Source organism: Lampris incognitus, chromosome 16 (genome assembly GCF_029633865.1).
Source record: "Lampris incognitus isolate fLamInc1 chromosome 16, fLamInc1.hap2, whole genome shotgun sequence".
Taxonomy (NCBI): Eukaryota; Metazoa; Chordata; class Actinopteri; order Lampriformes; family Lampridae; genus Lampris; species Lampris incognitus.
Window position 1 is genome coordinate 22,417,261 of NC_079226.1, and position 19,669 is coordinate 22,436,929.

Here is a 19,669-nt window from a genome sequence, read left to right on the forward strand (position 1 = left end):
TAAAAAATAATAAAAGAAATAACAAAATTAAATAAACATTCAATTAATAAAATAATAAACAATTTAAAATTAATTAATTACAATTAGGACAAAGGGTGCAAGTAGCACCCATGGGCTAACCCCCTTGGCCTGGTACTGTATGTATGGCGACTGTGTCTGTCTCAGGTTGCAGGGATCCAACACATAGTCATATGTAATTGCCAGAAAGCTGAATGCTTTTCTATTTTTCTAACAATCAAGCCAAGATACAGCAAGCATGGCATGGAATTAAAAGTACATTATGAGCATCAGACTCAGATGTGGGTAGACTAAAATGCTTAATACAGACTGCATTAAGAGACTGTTTATTTAAATCTGGTGAGGTTATGATGGATGGAGAATACTCTGAAGTCAGCCCACTTTACAGCAGAGGTATAATCTTTTGGATGGACCTGATATTCACTTTTAATGGAAAAATAGACGTCATGCTCAAGATCTGACATTCTAAAAGTAATGACAACAATTTACATACAAAGATAAAGATCAATAAATCTTCAAATATACACTCAAATACACACTAATAATACACTGCCATACAGCACTCTGACTGTTAATAGGTCAACTCAGATGAAACCAAAAAATGGTATTAATATGCTCTCAAATAATGTCTATAATAATCTATCATGAAAGGGCCAAGAAGCAAGAGGTTATGTAAGTCTATCATTAAAATTTGAGAGAAAAAGAAAATGAGTATTTTGTTTATGATCCTCCATCCTAACAGTCTAAAAAAGCATAGAGCTGGGGGACAAACAATACACAGCACAGACAATACAAACACTCCTTACTCTGCGCTAATCCTTATAGATATTTTCCATATCTGACTACATACAGGGAAGAAAGGGAAGAAAAGCTTCAAGAGAAGAAAACAGGATCTATGGTGGTGCAGGTTAACAGGATTCCAGAGTGAGGGTTACTGGTTGGTGGAGTAAAGGAGGAATGGATTCTGTTTTATCTGGATGGACTCATATTTTAGTAGCTGCAGCCAGTGTGAAACCAAACTGGATGCTTTTCGGACCCCATTTGATTTCGCTAAAGGCTCTTGATTTCTATATGCATGTACATGCATTAGTGCAGGAAAGGGGGGGGGGCTGCAGCTCTCCCTAGTAGTGGGTGCAGCCCCGCAGCACCCCCCCCCCCCCGTAGTAGTAGTGGCAGGTGGCTGTGTAACATCTTAGACCCAACAGAATGCCGAACTTTTCCTAACGTACAAATGCACAAAAAAACCCCAACATATTTTTATTTTAAGCAGTGGGCTAGGGCTGCATGGAATACACATTTTTAATAATAAAGTGCGTAAACACTCAATTCCAAATCTGCTACACACGCACCTTACAAACAAAACAATGACGTCATACTGTAGCGACCGGGGGAGGTGGTTGCTCTGACTGTTGGTGGTTCTGCAGTGGGGGAGCGCAATGGCTGATAGGACTGTTAATGTTAGTTTTAAAATTGTGTTTTAATGATGTGTTGTTCATGTTGTGGTTATTTTTGTGTTGTTATTTAGGGGGTTCGACTCTGACCAAGTAGGAGAACGTTTACTTACTATCTGACTGTAGGACCGTGATTGGAACTGATGTCGCCACTTGCAACATGGGGGGCGAGGGGGACTCATTACGTTGTCAGTTCTGGTCCGTTCTGGCCGGTGTGAATAAAAGAGCACTCCTGGGGTCGTGCGGTGTATGGGACACAGGAGTTGCGATAAAAAAGAGACCTCTGCCTCTCAACTCATTCTTCCACACCGGCTCGCCACAGTACTTTTCGTTTTAGTTGGCAGCCCCCCCACTTAAAACATCTTCCCACACATCTGTGTACATGCCTTACTCAAGTCTTGCTGTGTGTGTGTTTTTTTTCTTTTTTGCCAAATATTGGAGTGCTGGTTCCTCGAACAAAGTTCATGAAATCCAAAAACCACAGTTGAGGTAACGCATAACAAAGGGGTTTTATTTAAAATAATATTTCATGTCACAAAGGCACATGTAAAACAGAGCATTTGCCTCTCTTGAACCTATATTCAAACAAAAACCCCAAAAGCAGTTACTACTCTGAAAAAATGATTGGGGCAAAGCAAAAACCAACACAACCCATCTGTGCTGTCTTTGACCTAAGGTATGTTTTACCAGGCCTGGAAATCTTATCCATCCATCCATCCATTATCCGCACCGCTTATCCTGCCCTCAGGGTCGCGGGGATGCTGGAGCCTATCCCAGCATTTGATTTCATTTTTCTTTTTACTTATTTAATCAAACCAGTGGTGTTTAATGAAGGACACTGCAGATAAGGTAATTCAGAAAAGACGACCATCACTGTAAAGGGTATTAAATTACCTTAAATACTTTGCCATGATTTACTGAATTTCCTGGCGCTCCCTGCATTGTCATCTGTTGTAAATCTGCCCAAAGCAGGTTTGATCAAACAGTCATATTATCAAAAAGGACTTGGCAGTAACTGTGTGGATTCGGATCTAAAAACTAAAGCTTCCCTCTAAAAACAGAGGCTGAAAAACTTAGTGCCTGCTGTTCGTGGTATGACGTTGCAAGGTTTTGTTCCAACAGATTCATCTCAAACTAGACTTGCCAAGTCTTGTGGGGATTTAATTCATGTGCAATAATAATTAATCTCCCACTGCCGTCCTCCCTATCTCAGTAACCTCCACACTCATGTTCTTTAGTTACCAGTCTGATCTCAGAAATACATGAAATGACCATGACCTTTTAACACTCGCATTACGTGGTGGTGGCACGTAATGTGTTGAAATTACGTGCCGGCACCATGGAAACAATGCCAGTGGAAAGTCAATTAGGATCCTTTGTCGTGCTGGACACACAAATTCCCTGATTCAACAGCATCATGCAATGAGTGGTGTTTAATATTTTCAAGTTACTTTTTTTTTTAATTTTATTGTTATTTTTATTGTCATTTGACTGAATTTATTGTAGTGCCTCAGTTACGATTTTTTGTTCTCTAAAAACTCTAACCTGAACCCTGCATGATGTTGCTGAATCAGGGAATTCTTGTGCCCAGCATGTCATTTTAACACATTACATGCCACCACCACGTAATGCGAGTGTTAAAAGGTCGTGGTCATTTCACATATTTCTATGAGATCATATTGTTAGTTACTCTGCCATATAAGTCCTCCTTTTTCTCATCAGGCTTTCCCCTTCCTCCTATTCTTGTCTTCTTTCTCTTGCTATATACTTAGCAGCTCCTTCTCAATTTCTTCCTTTGTCATTCCCATCCCTTTACATCTTCTTGATTTCCCCCCATCTGCGGTCCTTTCAGTCACCCTTGCCGTTGCTGCTGCACTGTGTTCCAAGGACATTCGCCAGATGCTTGGCCCTAATGGGAGGCAGCTGTTCATAGGTGTCAAAGCCCAGCTCTAAGTGCTGCTGAGGCAGACGAAACAGCAGTAGATGGTTCTTCAATGCCTAGAGGACATGAGGAGGAAAGAGACAGAGAAACAGAGGGAAGAAACGCACGGAAAAGTGGTATTGTAAACAAAGCTTTCAAGTTTTAGATGAGTCAGGTATCCTATTCTCATTACCTTAGGTCTCCAAATTAGGGTATTTGATAATGTACATTGATAGACTGGATGACTGCAAATGTTGCTCTGCAAATATTGCTCAAAACATCTTAGAAAGAGAATCACATCATGGTGTGGTTCTCTTTCTGACAGCCTCAAATGTCCATGAATGGGCAAGTGGAAACGTAGTTGACAAAATAAAAATGATGTTGATACTCAGTGGGAGGACACTATAAGCCTAAGAGCTCTATCTTACATGCACCACAAAGCGGTGCCAAGTGCAATGCAAATGTCTTTGCTAGTTTAAGACTGACGCAGTTGTCATTTTCCCCTCCAGTGCCCACATTGTTTAAATAGCAAAAACAAAAACTTGTGCCAAACTGAGCCCCCATGGGCATGCTGGTCTTAAAATGAGTTGTGGTAATGCGCATTGTTGTCACATTGCTATCTTAAGGCACCGGAAATTGATTGTGCAATTGACCAACAAAACTTGGTTTTAAGTCAATGGGTGTGTCTTTTGTAAAATATGGCAGAGGAGTAGCCAGTCTTAGCCCACATATGCATAGCTACGTGTGTAGCTGCCTATAAGGATAGCTAAAGTATACAGGAATGATGGGCAAGTTAAATAGGTAAGCGAACACTTTGCTACTGTTTATGGACTTATTGGCATTTCCGATCTCTGTTGTACTATGATCGGCTTGTCCTCTCTAATCAAAGTAACTTACATTTGACAACCTCTTTCACACACTCTCATGGAGTTCAATCACTTCTCATGAAGAGTGTGCATGAATGGTGTTGCTACTGCCCATTTAGGCCACAATAGGACATTGTCTACCACAGCACTTCATCCCTGGAGATAAACTTTTTAGCACTGGCTGCTGCTAACAGAGAGTAGTCATTGTCTCACTATTTTCTCTGATCTGCCACCTCCTCACCAGACAGCTCTTAATGTTATAAACACTGACTATTATTTACGGTACATTAAAGTCGGTTTAAATTTTAGTGTGGTTATGTTGCACAAAGCAAAATCATATGGGTTTTTGGCTTGCTTGGTTAGAGAGAGCACATCTGCAGTGCTGTTTGGAATGGGGTGGGCCGCAGGCTGATGGCTGTAGACAAGTTTCTGGGGTTTTTTTTCTCTTTAGATTTAGCCTTATTTTCCTTATATGTGGGTGACTACCCTTACACATTGTGTTTCTACTGCCCATTTAGATCACAATAAGACACTCTCTACCACGACACTACATCCCTGGAGATAAACTTTTTAGCACTGGCTGCTGCTAACTGAGGAGTAGTCACTGTCTCACTATTTTCTCTGATCTGCCACCTCCTCACCAGACAGATGTTAATGCTATAAACACTGTCTATTATTTACTGTGCATTACAGTTGGTTTAAATTTCAGTGTGGTTATGCTGCACAAAACAAAATCTTATGGGTTATATGGCTTTCTTGGTTAGAGAGCACATCTACAGTGCTGTTTGGAATGGGGTGGGCAGGGAGCTGATGGCTGTAGGCAGTTTGTTTTTCTTCTTTGGATTTAGCTTTATATATTTTATATTTATATGGCTTGCTTGCTTCCTTATATGGGGGTGACTACCCTTAGACATAGTTTTTAAAGAGATTTGGAGGCAGAGAGTGTTATTCAAGCATTGTGCGAGACGTGGGAATTGTGGGTAGGATCAGTAAATATTGCATAGTATATGAAGGTGAGCAACAGAGGCAACTGGAGGAATTAAAGAGTGTGAAAAGACTCAGTATATCTGACTGGGAAGAAGAGAGGAGTACAACCCCTTTGAACCATGAGCCTTACTTAGTACTCAGATTATCTGTCGTTCAACTAGAAAAAGGGGATTTGGACACACCCTAAATGGACTTGCGCCATCTACTTTAGACCATGCACTTAGATTGTTAAAATATAAGCCAAAATATCTATTTATTCCCCATTTGGTTTGTCATTGACCATTGTCTTTATTATGTTCTTGGTAAAAAACTGAACCTCCACATAACATCAAGCCCATTAGAGTCCTTAAAAATTGTTAAGCTCAACCACACATCCCTGAAGTATTGGGTGTGTGTTTTGCAAAATATGGCAGAGTAGCCAGTCTTAGCCCACATATGCATAGCTACGTGTGTAGCTGTCTATAAGGATCGCTACAGTACACAGGAATGACAGGCAGGGAAGCAAACACTTTGCTACTGTTTATGGATTTATTGGCATTTACGATCTCTGTTGTACTATGATCGGTTGCCTTTCTCATCAAAGAAACTTATATTTGACGATCTCATTCACACACTCATGAAGTTCCATCACTTCTCATGGAGAGTGTGCATGAATGGTGCCTGCTACTGCCCATTTAGGTCACAATAGGACATTGTCTACCACAACACTACATCCCAGGAGTTAAACGTTTTAGCATTGGCTGCTGCTAACTGAGGAGTAGTCATTGTCTCACTATTTTCTCTGATCTGCCACCTCCTCACCAGACAGATCTTAATGTTATAAACACTGACTATTATTTACGGTACATTACAGTCGGTTTAGCTTTAGTGTGGTTATGTTGCACAAAGCAAAACCTTATGGGTTATATACAGTGCTCCCGGAAAGTATTCACACCCCTTCACTTTCCCCACATTTTGTTATGTTACAGCCTTTTTCCAAAATGGATTAAATTAATTTTTTTCCTCATCAATCTACACACAATACCCCATAATGACAAAGTGAAAAAGGTTTTCTAGAAATTTTTGCAAATTTATTAAAAATAAAACACTGAAATATTGCATGTACATAAGTATTCACACCCTTTGCTATGACACTCAAAATTGAGCTCAGGCTCATCCTGTGTCCACTGATCATCCTTGAGGTGTTTCTACATATTGATTGGAGTCCACCTGTAGTAAATTCAATTGATTGGACATGATTTGGAAAGACACACACCTGTCTATATAAGGTCCCACTGTTGACAGTGCATGTCAGAGCAGAAACCAAGCCATGAAGTCAAAGGAATTGTCTGTGGACCTCCGAGACAGGATTGTATCGAGGCACAGATCTGGGGAAGGGTACAAAAAAATTTCTACAGCTTTGAAGGTCCCGAAGAGCACAGTGGTCTCCATCATTCATAAATGGAAGAAGTTTGGATCCACCAAGACTTTTCCTAGAGCTGGCCGCCCAGCCAAACAGAGCAATCGGGGGAGAAGGGCCTTGGTCAGGGAGGTGACCAAGAACCCAATGGTCACTCTGACAGAGCTCCAGCGTTCCTCTGTGGCAATGGGAGAACCTTCCAGAAGGACAACCATCTCTGCAGCACTCCACCAATCAGGCCTTCATGGTAGAGTGGCCAGACGGAAGCCTCTGCTCAGTAAAAGGCACATGACAGCCCGCTTGGAGTTTGCCAGAAAGCACCTAAAGGACTCTCAGACCATGAGAAACAAGATTCTCTGGTCTGATGAAACCAAGATTGAACTCTTTGGCCTGAATGCCAAACGTCACGTCTGGAGGAAACCAGGCACCTTTCATCACCTTGCTAATACCATCCCTACAGTGAAGCATGGTGGTGGCAGCATCATGCTATGAGGATGTTCTTCAGCGGCAGGAACTGGGAGACTAGTCAGGATCAAGTGAACGATGAATGGAGCAAAGTACAGAGAGATCCTTGATGAAAACCTGCTCCAGAGCACTCAGGACCTCAGACTGGGGCGAAGGTTTACCTTTCAACACGACAACGACCCTAAGCACACAGCCAAGACAACGAAGGAGTGGCTTCAGGGCAAGTCTGTGAATGTCCTTGAGTGGCCCAGCCAGAGCCCAGACTTGAACCCCATTGAACATCTCTGGAAAGACCTGAAAATAGCTGTGCAGTGACGCTCCCCATCTAACCTTACAGAGCTCGAGAGGATCTGCAGAGAAGAATGGGAGAAATACCTCAAATATAGGTGTGCCAAGCTTGTAGCTTCATAGCCAAGAAGACTTGAGGCTGTAATCGCTGCCAAGGGTGCCTCAACTAAGTACTGAGTAAAGGGTGTGAATACTTATGTACATGCCATATTTCATTTTTTTATTTTTAATACATTTGCAAAAATCTCTACAAAACCTTTTTAACTTTGTCATTATGGGGTATTGTGTGTAGATTGATGAGGAAAAAAAAGAAATTTAATCCATTTTGGAATAAGGCTGTAACATAACAAAATGTGGGGAAAGTGAAGGGGTGTGAATACTTTCCGGATGCACTGTAGCTTGCTTGGTTAGAGAGAGCACATCTGCAGTGCTGTTTGGAACGGGTTGGGCCATGGGCTGATGGCTGTAGACAAGTTTCTGCTTTTTTTCTTTAAATTTAGCCTTATTTTTGTTATTAAGGGGTGACTACCTTTACACATTGTGTTTCTACTGCCCATTTAGATCACAATATGACACTCTCTACCATGACACTACATCCCTGGAGATAAACTCTTTAGCACTGGCTGCTGCTAACTCAGGAGTAGTCACTGTCTCACTATTTTCTCTGATCTGCCACCTCCTCACCAGACAGATGTTAATACCCTAAACACTGTCTATTATTTATTGTGCATTACAGTCGGTTTAAATTTTAGTGTGGTTATGTTGCACAAAACAAAATCATATGGCTTGCTTGGTTAGAGAGCGCACATCTACAGTGCTGTTTGGAATGGGGTGGGCAGGGAGCTGATGGCTGTAGGCAGTTTGTTTTTTTCTTTGGATTTAGCTTTATTTTCCTTATATGGGGGTGACTACCCTTACACATAGTGTTTTTAAAGAGATTTGGCAGCAGGGAGTGTTGTTCGAGCATTATGTGAGAGGTGGGAATCGTGGATAGGATCAGTAAATATTGGATAGTGTATGAAGGTGAGCAATAGAGGCAACAGGAGGAAAGAATGACTGTGAAAAGACTCAGTAGATCTGACTGGGAAGAAGAGAGGAGGAAAGTACCTCATCAGTTAGGTAGTAGATCTTCCTCAGCATCCTGCATCGCGCTGCCTCAATTTCCTAGACAGGAAGGGGAGATTTTCTAATCAAAGGTCCCATCAATGTACCTTATCAGTCTATGGTTATGCAGGCCTGGATAACCTAATCTGTATTTGTGTGTGAAAAAAAGTTTTCTAAAATGGATGTCCAAAAAGATGGGTTTATGAAGAGGTTTAAAAAGCTGTCAAGCAATGAGTGACTTCAACATAAGCCTGAAAAATGGAAATCACAAATTACCATTTCAAACATAGATTTCATATGTAAATAGCACATACGGTGGCCAGATGTACCAAAACATTCAGGACAGTCCCGAATCCTGTCCTTTTTGTCACGAAATTAGACTAAACCCACGTTTTGATTAGTTATAGCCTAATAAAACATTAAATACTGATTGTTGTGAAACATTATTTTGGTGTTGCCCACACAGACACTGTTATATCTGTAGCCTACATGAATTATAGCTGTGTAGTTTTTTTTAGCCATGTACACTAGTGCCACAAATTGCTAAATAACTACGCATTGTGGTGACGCATAGCTATTAAGTTGTTGAATTAAAATATTTATGGAGCGAAATTAAACCATCCATCGCTGACATGGACCCTGGTGTCCTGAGACCTGGTGAACATAGAGCCTAAAAACAAAAAAGTTACTGCAGGTACCAGGAGGAGTGGGCAGGGAAATACCTGTAATCACTGCTGCCTTTCGAAATCCAAACAAAGCCAAAGAAGGCTAAATCAGTTCATCTGGATACAACCTTTATTGACAGATATGTCTCATCACTCATTGAAGTGACCTCTTCAGTCTGGACTGGACTTCAGTCTTCAGACTAAAGAGGTCACTTAGTTGAGTGATGAAACGTATCTGTCAATAAACTTTGTATCCAGATGAACTGATTCAACCTTCTTTGCTTTTCTTACTTGGATTATTGAGCATACACCAAGACATCCAAACAAAGCGTTTTGTAAAATCTGCAGGAAAAAATTTGGCATTTCACATGGAGAGGAGGAAAACGTTGAGTATTGACTTTCACGTTTGATTGTTACTGTTCATTGACATTGAATGTAATGTACTGTAGGCCATGCCCACAATAGCCACATGACCATGACCACTGCTAATACCCCTGTCCCGAATGTCACCCATTCTCATCCGGTCACCCTTATAGCATGTGACTTCTTTTTTTAATTTCTAACAATATTAGTTAAATATATGTTTGTCCCTAAGCAGAGAACCAAATTTCCAGTCTTTGACGGTATACTACTATTACTACTACTACTACTACTACTACTACTACTATTTCAGCTGCTCCCGTTAGGGGTCACCACAGTGGATCATCCGTTTCCATTTCTTCCTGTCCTCTGCATCTTCCTCTGTCACACCAGCCACCTGCATGTCCTCTCTCACCACATCCATAAACCTCCTCTTTGGCCTTCCTCTTTTCCTCTTCCCTGGCAGCTCTATATTCAGCATCTTTCTCTCAATATACCCAGCATCTCTCCTCCACACATGTCCAAGCCATCTCAATCTTGCTTCTCTTGCTTTGTCTCTAAACTGTCCAACATGAGCTGTCCCTCTAATATACATGTTCCTAATCCTGTCCTTCTTCGTCACTCCCAATGAAAATCTTAGCATCTTCAACTCTGCCACCTCCAGCCCCGCCTGCTGTCTTTTCGTCAGTGCCACTGTCTTCAAACCATATAACATAGCTGGCCTCACAACCATCTTGTAAACCTTCCCTTTAACGCTTGCTGGTACCCTTCTGTCACAAATCACTCCTGACATGCTTCTCCACCCACTCCACCCTGCCTGCACTCTCTTCTTCACCTCTCTTCTGCACTCCCTGTTGTTACTTTGGACAGTTGACCCCAAGTATTTAAACTCATACACCTTCATCACCTCTACTCCTTGCATTCTCACATTCCACTGTCCTCCCTCTCATTCACACATATGTAGTCCATCTTGCTCCTACTGACTTTCATTCCTCTTCTCTCCACTGCATACCTCCACCTCTCCAGGCTCTCCTCAACCTGCTCCCTACTCTCACTACAGATCACAATGTCATCCGCAAATATCATAGTCCACGGAGACTCACGCCTGATCTCGTCGGTCAACCTGTCCATCCCCATTGCAAACAAGAAAGGGCTCAGAGCCGATCCTTGATGTAATTCCACCTCCACCTGGAACCCATCTGCCATTCCAACCGCACACCTCACCACTGTCACACTTCCCTCATACATGTCCTGCACCACTTCAACTCCCGACTTCCTCATACAATACCCCTCTTCCTCTCTCGGGACACTATCATATGCTTTCTCTAAATCCACAAAGACACAATGTAACTCCTTCTGGCCTTCTCTATACTTCTCAATCAACGTTCTCAAAGCAAACATCACATCTGTGGTGTTCTTTTGTGGCATGAAACCATACTGCTGCTTGCTAACCTTCACTGCTCTTCTTAACCTAGCTTCTATTGCTCTGTCCCATGTCTTCATGCTGTGGCTGATCAACTTTATACCTCTGTAGTTGCTACAGTTCTGCACATCGCCCTTAGTCTTGAAAATCGGTACCAGTATGTCCAAAGGAGTTGAATCTGGACTTGGTATATATCCATGAAGACGTTTCGCCTCTCACCCAAGAGGCTTCCTCAGTTCGTGCCTTTCTGACTAGACCAAGCTAGTCTGACTGGCTGGTGATGAGACTCAGAATTTATCCTCTAGGAGTCGTTGTCAGAGCTATTGATATGCGTGGCTCTTTGTGATCCGATGTTTACCAAAGCCCGTCGCTAACAGAGCCATAGATATGAGTGGCTCTTTTGTGTACCGATGTTTGGCTGCACCCGTCGTTATCGGAGCTATTAATTTGCATTTGTTTAGCAGCGACGGTCGTTGGGGGTGTTAGTTTCGACTTCATTATTCAGTGGTCATGAGAGTCGTTGGAGCCGTTAGTGACCGACTGTTGTTCTTGGAGGCTAGGCTTCTTGAGTCTCCTGGGTCCTTTCATCTCTACCCACTACCCATCTCTACCCACCAGTACTCCTGTCTACTTTCTTCATCTCTCTATCTCATTTCTTTGCCAACCTCTTCCTCTGTATACTTTACTGTACTTCCTTATTCCACCACCAAGTCTCCTTGTCTTCCTTCCTCTGTTCTGATGACACACCAAGTACCTTCCTAGCTGTCTCCCTCACTATTTCTGCAGTGGTTGCCCAGCCATCCGGCAACTCTTCACTACCACCCAGTGCCTGTTTTAACTCCTCCTTGAACTCCACACAATAGTCTGTTGTGTGATCCAATTCAATACAATCCAGTCTGTGATGCTAAGAAGAGACAAAATCTGGATCTGCTCTACTGACAAAGAATTGAAGAATGACTTTGAAGATTTTACATGCAGTGGCCCTCATTTCATGCTGGGCCCATATCCCTACAAAGTTCCCAGTGGGTACTATTACCATATCTAAAGAGACAGCTTTTATTTACTGAAACTGGAGCAGCTCCAGAATTTGCCACATGGTGACATGAAGAAAAACAACAACCTTATTATTCACACATGTTGAAATATGCATTTGGATTTCCTGTGGCGGAATTAAAAACAAAACAAAACACCATAAATATACAATCTGACAGGAAAGGGCACAAAATGCACCACACACATCACTGTGAGAGTCTTGATTCTTTAGCCTTTTGAAGGGGGACTCAAAAATTCAAAAATCAAGATTTAAGATTTATGATGAACAACTGAAGTAACATACTGTATTACACTACTATGTCTAGGTCTTATTATACTCTACCTGTTCAGCAGCGTCCTGAGAGAATATGAAAGAGTTGACATGACACAGAGCCACAACGTACAGAACAGGACACCAGCAGCACCTCAGGGTCCCAGTCACCAGGGAGTTGAAGTAGAGCTGGAGAAGAGGAAGGGAGTCTTCGGGAGGAGAGGTAAATCGCTCTATAGGGATGAACAGCTTGGAGGAGAATGATGGAGTGAAGAGAGACAAGGAATAAGTAAATGATATGACATGGGTAAACACAGTCATAGGATGTTTGTTTAAATCTTGTATGTGACATCATTATCCACTGGTAACAGAGTGCCTACAACCTATAGCCTCTTTGCACTTAAAAAAGCATTTTATATCTAATCCTACACATCTTGTATCCTTGAAATCAGTTGCATCCTTGTTGTTACCTGTTTAAGAGAAACCCCTAATGACCTCAGCATTCCCACATGTTCTCCAAACACAGCAAGCCTCATGGTGGTGCTGTACTTCCTCTGCAGGGGGAGAAGGACCAAGCACCCAAACAAATGGTCGCCAAAGGAAACAGACTCATACTGGGCCAGGAGGGCAGAATACAAATCCTGGAAAGAGGTGAGGCCTGGAACAGGGACATTCAGGTCCAAAGTTTCCAGTTTGGCTGGCCTGTGTGTGCAAAAAAATTTGATTTCTACAGATGTTGCAAATTTTATGCATCTGCTCTTGATCGTTTTCTCTTCTAAGTATATTTTCGTTCTGAAATTGTTCTTGTCCTAAGTGCTAAAGGATAAGGGGATACTAAACAGGTCAGATTCTGTAGGATAAAACATTGGTGCCTTTTATCAAATGTCTCTTAGACCTGGTGAGCAGTCGGAGCAGGGCCCAGGCCAGTCTCTGAACAGGCCTCTCCATGAACAGGTCACTGGAACACAGGAACACACAGGATAAGCGGGCAAGCTTGGCGACTGGGAGGATCACCTAGAACACAATAAAATGTATTGAGATGCTAATATGAAAAAAGCATGTTAAAAAACAAATAAAAGTCATTGTGCCTGTGGACGAACTGCCTAGCCCACAGAGGATTTAATGTTTTTAGATGTTAATATGATAGAAATCTTGTTGAACTGCAGGGGGAACTGCTACCAGCTTGGGAGGAGATGTTTTCAAAATTAGAGTAGTATATTTTGTCATGTAAACATTATGCACCTTCAGTGAATCCTCCCTCCAGACCTCCAGCAGCAGCAGCCACTGGAAACAGTGTATGACAGCTTGCAGAGCCCCCTGGGGGAGCTCCTCCACCTGTAGCCCACCACCATCAGACACCCCCATTCGCTCATACAGGTTGACCAGTGGAAGGAAAAGCCAATCAATGGGCAGGATGGGACTGGATGGCTCCGGCAGGAGTTGAGAGTTAATCCAGGGATTTCGGCCAAGATGGACGTCACGGGAGGTTAACACAGAGAGCTCGAGGTGGGCCAAGTGTGTGAGGAAGCAGGCCCGGATGGAGGGGAGCTGGATGTAGGCTTCCCTGAGAAGAGCACCTATAGTCCGGAGAGATTGAGAGGAGGCCTGTTGGCTTTCCTCATGGAGCTTTAGTTCTGCCAGCTCGATAGCTTCAGGTCCTCCGCTGCCTCCCTCTCTAAAATGCAAGTAAAGACACTGGAACTGAATAATGTAATGACACACAGCAAGTACAATACCAACCCAATAAAGAGGTTTAGGCAAAAACAGGTGAGCAGCTAAGATAAGTTCAATCCGATGGGGTTGTAAAAAATGAAGGATGAAATCTTTGAACACAATGAACTTCGGATTTACTTGTTTTAAAACCCTGGTGAAGATGAAAACAGGACACCAGTTATCTGCTATTCCAGCTGGCTTTGAGAAGTTCTGATTGTGCTATCTGTGTGAACTGTCCTGGAAAATTAGCCTAAAAAGCAATGGACCCCAGTTATCAGGTAATATCTTAATTGTTTCTTTAGAAATAACTTATTATATGCAGTGGAAACAGGTGCTCCTTCAAGAAGATTCAGGATTACTTTATTTGTACCTAGGGAAATTTGTCTTAGACATAAAGACTGCCACATAAAAACACATAATCAAGTCAATTTCATTTGAATAGCCCAATATCACAAATTACAAATTTGCCTCAGGTGGCTTTACAGCAATACAACATCCTGTCCTTAGACTCTCGCATTGGATAAGAAACAATTCCCTAAAAAAAACCTTTAACAGGGAGAAAAAACAGGAACTCGGGAGAGCAACAGAGGAGGGATCTCTCCCAAGATGGACAGACCTGCAATGGATGTTGTGTGTACACAATTTACAGACTGCAACATTGAAAGAGGATAACAAAATTATAATGGAATTATAAGATATATGAAGAATATGATGAGGAGGATGCCAAATCTTGTCCAAATGCCACCGGAACAGACCAGGACCTGAGCCATACGACCACCATCACCATGTAGACACAACAGGAGGGCAGACTAAACGTCCATACAGGGTAGACTCACATCACATCATTCACATACATGGGAGAAAAGACAGGAGAATACATCATTCAGAGAGAGAGAAAAGACATGTGAAAGAGAAGAGAACAGTTGCAATAATCAACCTATACTCTATAATCTCGTCGGCAGAACAGTACTCTGTAAATTCCTTGAAACAGAAACAGACCCGCCATGCAGTACAAGTCATGACGTACTCAATTTAAAGGCAACTAATTGCAGGTCATGGCAAAAAGATGAGTTTAAGTTTGGATTTAGCGGACTCAACAGACTGATTGTCTGATGGGCGGTTTGTTCCTTAGGGCGATCTGGCAACACACTACCAAAGGTATAAGGGAGAGAATTTTTCTATCACAGTCTACCAGTGTTATGCTAGCTGTGACTGTTCTAGACCATTTTCCCTGCGACTGAATAGTTCAATTAGCATCAAGTCGTGTTCCGTGGAGTACCGCACCTTTGGGGTGATTTCAGTCTGGTTGAAAATCGCCCAGATAGCTTTGATACTTTCAAGGTAAGGCCAATTTTTTTGGACTGCAGATACTGCAATGCAATCTTTATGGGTTCCAGGAGGGCTTGAACTAATGTGTTTTTGTCATACGTAACCAGGGCAGCCAGCCATACCTCATTGGCCGCTGCTGTATGTTGCTGCTATACAGCTGCGCATCCGTCATAGTGGAGGGTTCAAGCTCCGCTAGTAAACAACTACAATGTGTAGTGAGAGATGCAAACTTCGCTACAAAATCGACCGTAACGTCCTTAATTCTGAACTGATTTTCAGTAAATTTGGTTATAAATGTGAGAAATTTAACATTTTACTGGTTACGTACTGGAATTAAATTCAGTTACTAAGGGCGGATCTAATCAGCTCTATGCCAAAACATTAACTTTCTGAATGGCCACAAATTCCTCTGGGACATGCAGGCTCCGATCTATGAATAGGCAACATCAAGGTTTTTCACCAACAAGATGGCGCCGGGGATGGCAGCCTAAGTACAATGCTCTCTAGTACTTTCTTTGTTTTTGTTTATTCTCTGTGTCCAGTTATTCAAACTTGATTACTTTCACTAGGGAGGAAGTGCTTAACATTAGGCAGTTAACTCCTGATAGATTTTCACCAGTTCTCAGAAACCCGAAAAGTTAATTGGAGATCTTAGTTGGAGCAACGATGGCTCTCGGTGAAACATGGAGGCAACGCAGATGGGGAAAGCAGGCCAGTACGCTGATGGGGCTCTGACAGCGGAGATTTCAATCTGCACTCCCAGCAATTTACCTGCCGAATCTCCACTCCATGCCCAACAAAATACACTAGCTGCTTCTCCTCAACGGGATGAACAAGGACTTTGCACGTTCTTGTTTCACTGAATCCTAGCTCAGCAAATCCATCCCCAATAGCATATTACATCTGCCGGGGTTTCGCCTACATCGAGCGGATCACGTCACGGCGCTTTTGAGAAAAGCGAAGGGTGGAGGAATTTGCTTCTACATAAACGAAGGTTGATGTTAAGATGTCACAGTGTTAAGTAAATACTGTAGCCCAAACTTTGAGTCATTCTCCATAAACTGTAAGCCCTTATATTCACTGTGCGAGTTTTCATCCTTCATCCTGGTCGGTGTTTACATCCCACCCCAGTCCAGTGTGAATGGGGCACTGAAAACCCTGGCTGATCAGATTACCAGCTGGGAACATTACATAAGGACTCACTTTTCACAATCCCCAAGGATTGTGAAAAGTAACAGGGCAAAATTAAACCACGAATTACCAAAATACAGACAGCATATTAAGTGTGTCATGAATGATTTACGACAGAAGGGTACCAGCAAGAGTTAAAGGGAAGTTTTACAAGATGGTAGTGAGACCAGCTACTTTGTATGGTTTGGCGACAATGGCACTGACAGGAGGTGGAGCTGGAGGTGGCAGGGTTGAAGATGCTAAAATTTTTATTGGAGTGACGGAGAAGGACAGGATTAGGAATGAGTATATTAGAGGGACAGCTCAGGTTGGATGGCTTCTAGACAAAGTGGAGGCAAGATTGAGATGGCTTGGACATGTGTGGACGAGAGATGCTGGGTATATTGGGAGAAGGATGCTGAAGATGGAGCTGCCAGGCAAGAAGAAAAGAGGAAGACCAAAGAGGAGATTTATGGATGTAGTGAGGAAGGACATGCATGTGGCTGGCGTGACAGAGGACAATGCAGAAGACAGGAAGAAATGGAAATGGATGATGTGCTGTGGTGACCCCTAAGGGGAGGGGTCGAAAGAAGTAGTAGTAGTAGTGGTAGTAGTAGTGGTAGCAGCAGTATTTTATTGTGGTTGTAACATAGGTATATAATATAGTATGTAGTTGTAAGGTGGATGGTTGGGGAATATATAGTGTATACTTCTAATACATAATATAGAGTAATATAGTGGGAGTATACAGCATTGTACATGGGCATGATGGGTTGTGGAGTTGTGGTATTGGTATAGTGTATGGGCAATATATTATATAAGCAATATGGTATAATATATGCACATAGGCTGTTGATTGCTCAACAATAACAAAACTCTGTATAGCAGTGACATACCAGTTGTGCATACATGCTTGCCTCCAACGTCCTGTTGCTGTTCCATTTATTTCTTGTTTTGTTTTTCTTTTTTGTTTGTTGTTTTATTTTATTTTTGTGTGAGTGATGTCTGCAAGTGCTAGAAGCTATGTACCAGAGTCAAATTCCTCGTGTGCACAGACACACTTGGCCAATAAAGTTGATTCTGATTCTAATGTGTAAATTATTTAGAATTTCAGCTTTTGTGAGTTTCTCAAAAAATGTAGATTTCTATATCTATCATATTGTTATAAAGCAGCCTGGTTGCTTGGACAACTATGAGTGTCACCGACATGTCTCATCTCTTGAAGAAGGTGATAAAGCACGAAACATATAGACAGGTGTATATAGACAGTTGCCTGAAACTTTTGGGCTTTGGGAGGGTCAACATTGCCACACAGTTGCTGAAGAGCTACAGGATAGCTGTGTGTCGTCACAACGATGAGGTGCGCAAGAACCACCAGATTCTAGCCTGTCTTATCGACTGTGTGACGTTTTGTGGAGTGTTCGAAGGCTAACTGATGAAAGTAAGGGTATCTGATGAAGGCTGTATCAGATAACTCTGAGAGTGAAGATTTTACTCAATTTTATTTGATTAATGGTAAAGCAGTCTTTCTCTTTTCACATTCAAAGGTATTTGTGGGGGCAAACTGATAGATGACAGTGTATCTGTTGATGACCACAGTGGATTGTTCAGTCACTGTAGAGTCAAAATAATTTGATTCAAGACATCTACAAGTAACTCCTGAATGTAGCTGTCCACAAATACTGTGCAGCGTTGTAGCCTAAGGAACAATCCTTGTCTTATGTTGCCATCTAGTGGTTACTGGTGGTATTGCTACATGAGGTGACCAGGAAAAAAAACAAAAAAAAACAAAAACAAAACAAATCGTACAATGCAATGTGACAATATTAAGTTAGCTAGCTGAGTTAGGTTCATTTACCCATTGAACGGGTCGCCTTAGCCATCGTTGCCACAACTGCAACAATAGATCAGACATGTATGATGGGAAAGCCCATTTAGGATTTTAAAAGTCAGCAGAAGCACCTTGAAGTCTGATCTAACATGAATAGGAAGCCGATGAAAGAAGGAACGAATTGATGCAATATGGTCAATTTCTTTAGTTTTAGTTAGGATTCTAGCTGCAGCATTTTGAACCAATTATATTATATATACATAAGTGATGCCCTCATCACTTTCATTGCTGTGTCGACCAGTCTGTTTATTTGTGAATTTAACTTAACTGATGTTATTGTGGTAGTGGGGTGTAGTTTAGCCTCAGCTGCAAGCGGGGGGGGGGTCGTGTGGGAGCAGACACGATAGCGAGGCTGACTGATGATCAGCCTCAGGTGTGCGAGTCTAACAACATGCTCTTTATATTCTGCAGTAAAGCTGGGTCCTGGACTGACACACTTACAAGAGACACAAGCAAACACAGGTGAAACAGAGTGAAAAGGAACAGAACGAAAACAGAGAAAGAGAAAGCTCCAGAGAGACACTCCAGCACCGCTGAGCACTGGCCCGTGCAGCGTGCGGAAAAAGACAATCACCTTTGTAAATAGAGTAAATAAACAAAAGCCTGTGTTTCTGCTAAACTGTGTCCATCCTCCGTCTCTCAACCCTCCCACTGGCAACCATCTTCCCACAGTGGTGGCCCGTGCGGGTGCAGAAAAGAGATGAAGCCACACAAATCTCCAAGCCCTCCACCAAATCACCGACCTGCAGGAGAGATAGGCCTGGATGCAGCACCAGCAAATCCAAGCCCTGCAGGAACTGGCTGCTCAGCGGGCAGAAGACCGGGCTCTCCTGAGGGAGCTGCTGTGCTCCCCTTTGGCTCCCTGCATGGGTGATCCAAATGCTTCCCTGTCTCATTGGCCCAAGATCGCCCTCCCCAAGATGACAACTGCCGACGACCCTAAGGCAATTTTTTGGGGGGGGGGGATTTTCCCCTCCTTTTTCTCCCCAATTGTACTTGGCCAATTACCCTATTTTCCAAGCCCTCCCGGTTGCTGCTCCACCCCCTCTGCTGAGCCAGGGAGGGCCGCAGACCACCACGTGTCCCCTCCAATACATATGGAGTCACTAGCTGCTTTTCACCTGACAGTGAGGAGTTTTGCCAGGGGGATGTAGTGCATGGGAGGATCACACAATTCCTCCCACCTTCCCCCCAAACAGAGGCCCTGACTGACCAGAGGAGGCGCCGGTGCAGCAACCAGGACACACACCCACATCTGGCTTCCCACCCACAGATGTGTCTGCAGGGATGCCCGGCCAGGCTGGAGGTAACATGGG

The 19,669-nt window shown here is 42.7% G+C and overlaps 1 protein-coding gene across 1 annotated transcript in view; it reads right to left on the reverse strand.

Moving 5' to 3' along the window:
* Window positions 1–1,947: 1,947 nt before the first annotated feature.
* The window catches only part of rpap1 (RNA polymerase II associated protein 1), a 45,878-nt gene continuing 28,156 nt past the window's right edge, over window positions 1,948–19,669 (reverse strand). Inside the window, exons 22-27 of the mRNA XM_056295900.1 lie at window positions 13,493–13,925; window positions 13,146–13,264; window positions 12,721–12,952; window positions 12,323–12,499; window positions 8,503–8,559; window positions 1,948–3,467 (exon numbers count right to left, since the gene is read on the reverse strand). Of these exons, the coding sequence (XP_056151875.1) occupies window positions 3,318–3,467; window positions 8,503–8,559; window positions 12,323–12,499; window positions 12,721–12,952; window positions 13,146–13,264; window positions 13,493–13,925 (1,168 nt within the window). The 3' untranslated portion in view covers window positions 1,948–3,317. The remainder of the gene's footprint in view (window positions 3,468–8,502; window positions 8,560–12,322; window positions 12,500–12,720; window positions 12,953–13,145; window positions 13,265–13,492; window positions 13,926–19,669) is intronic.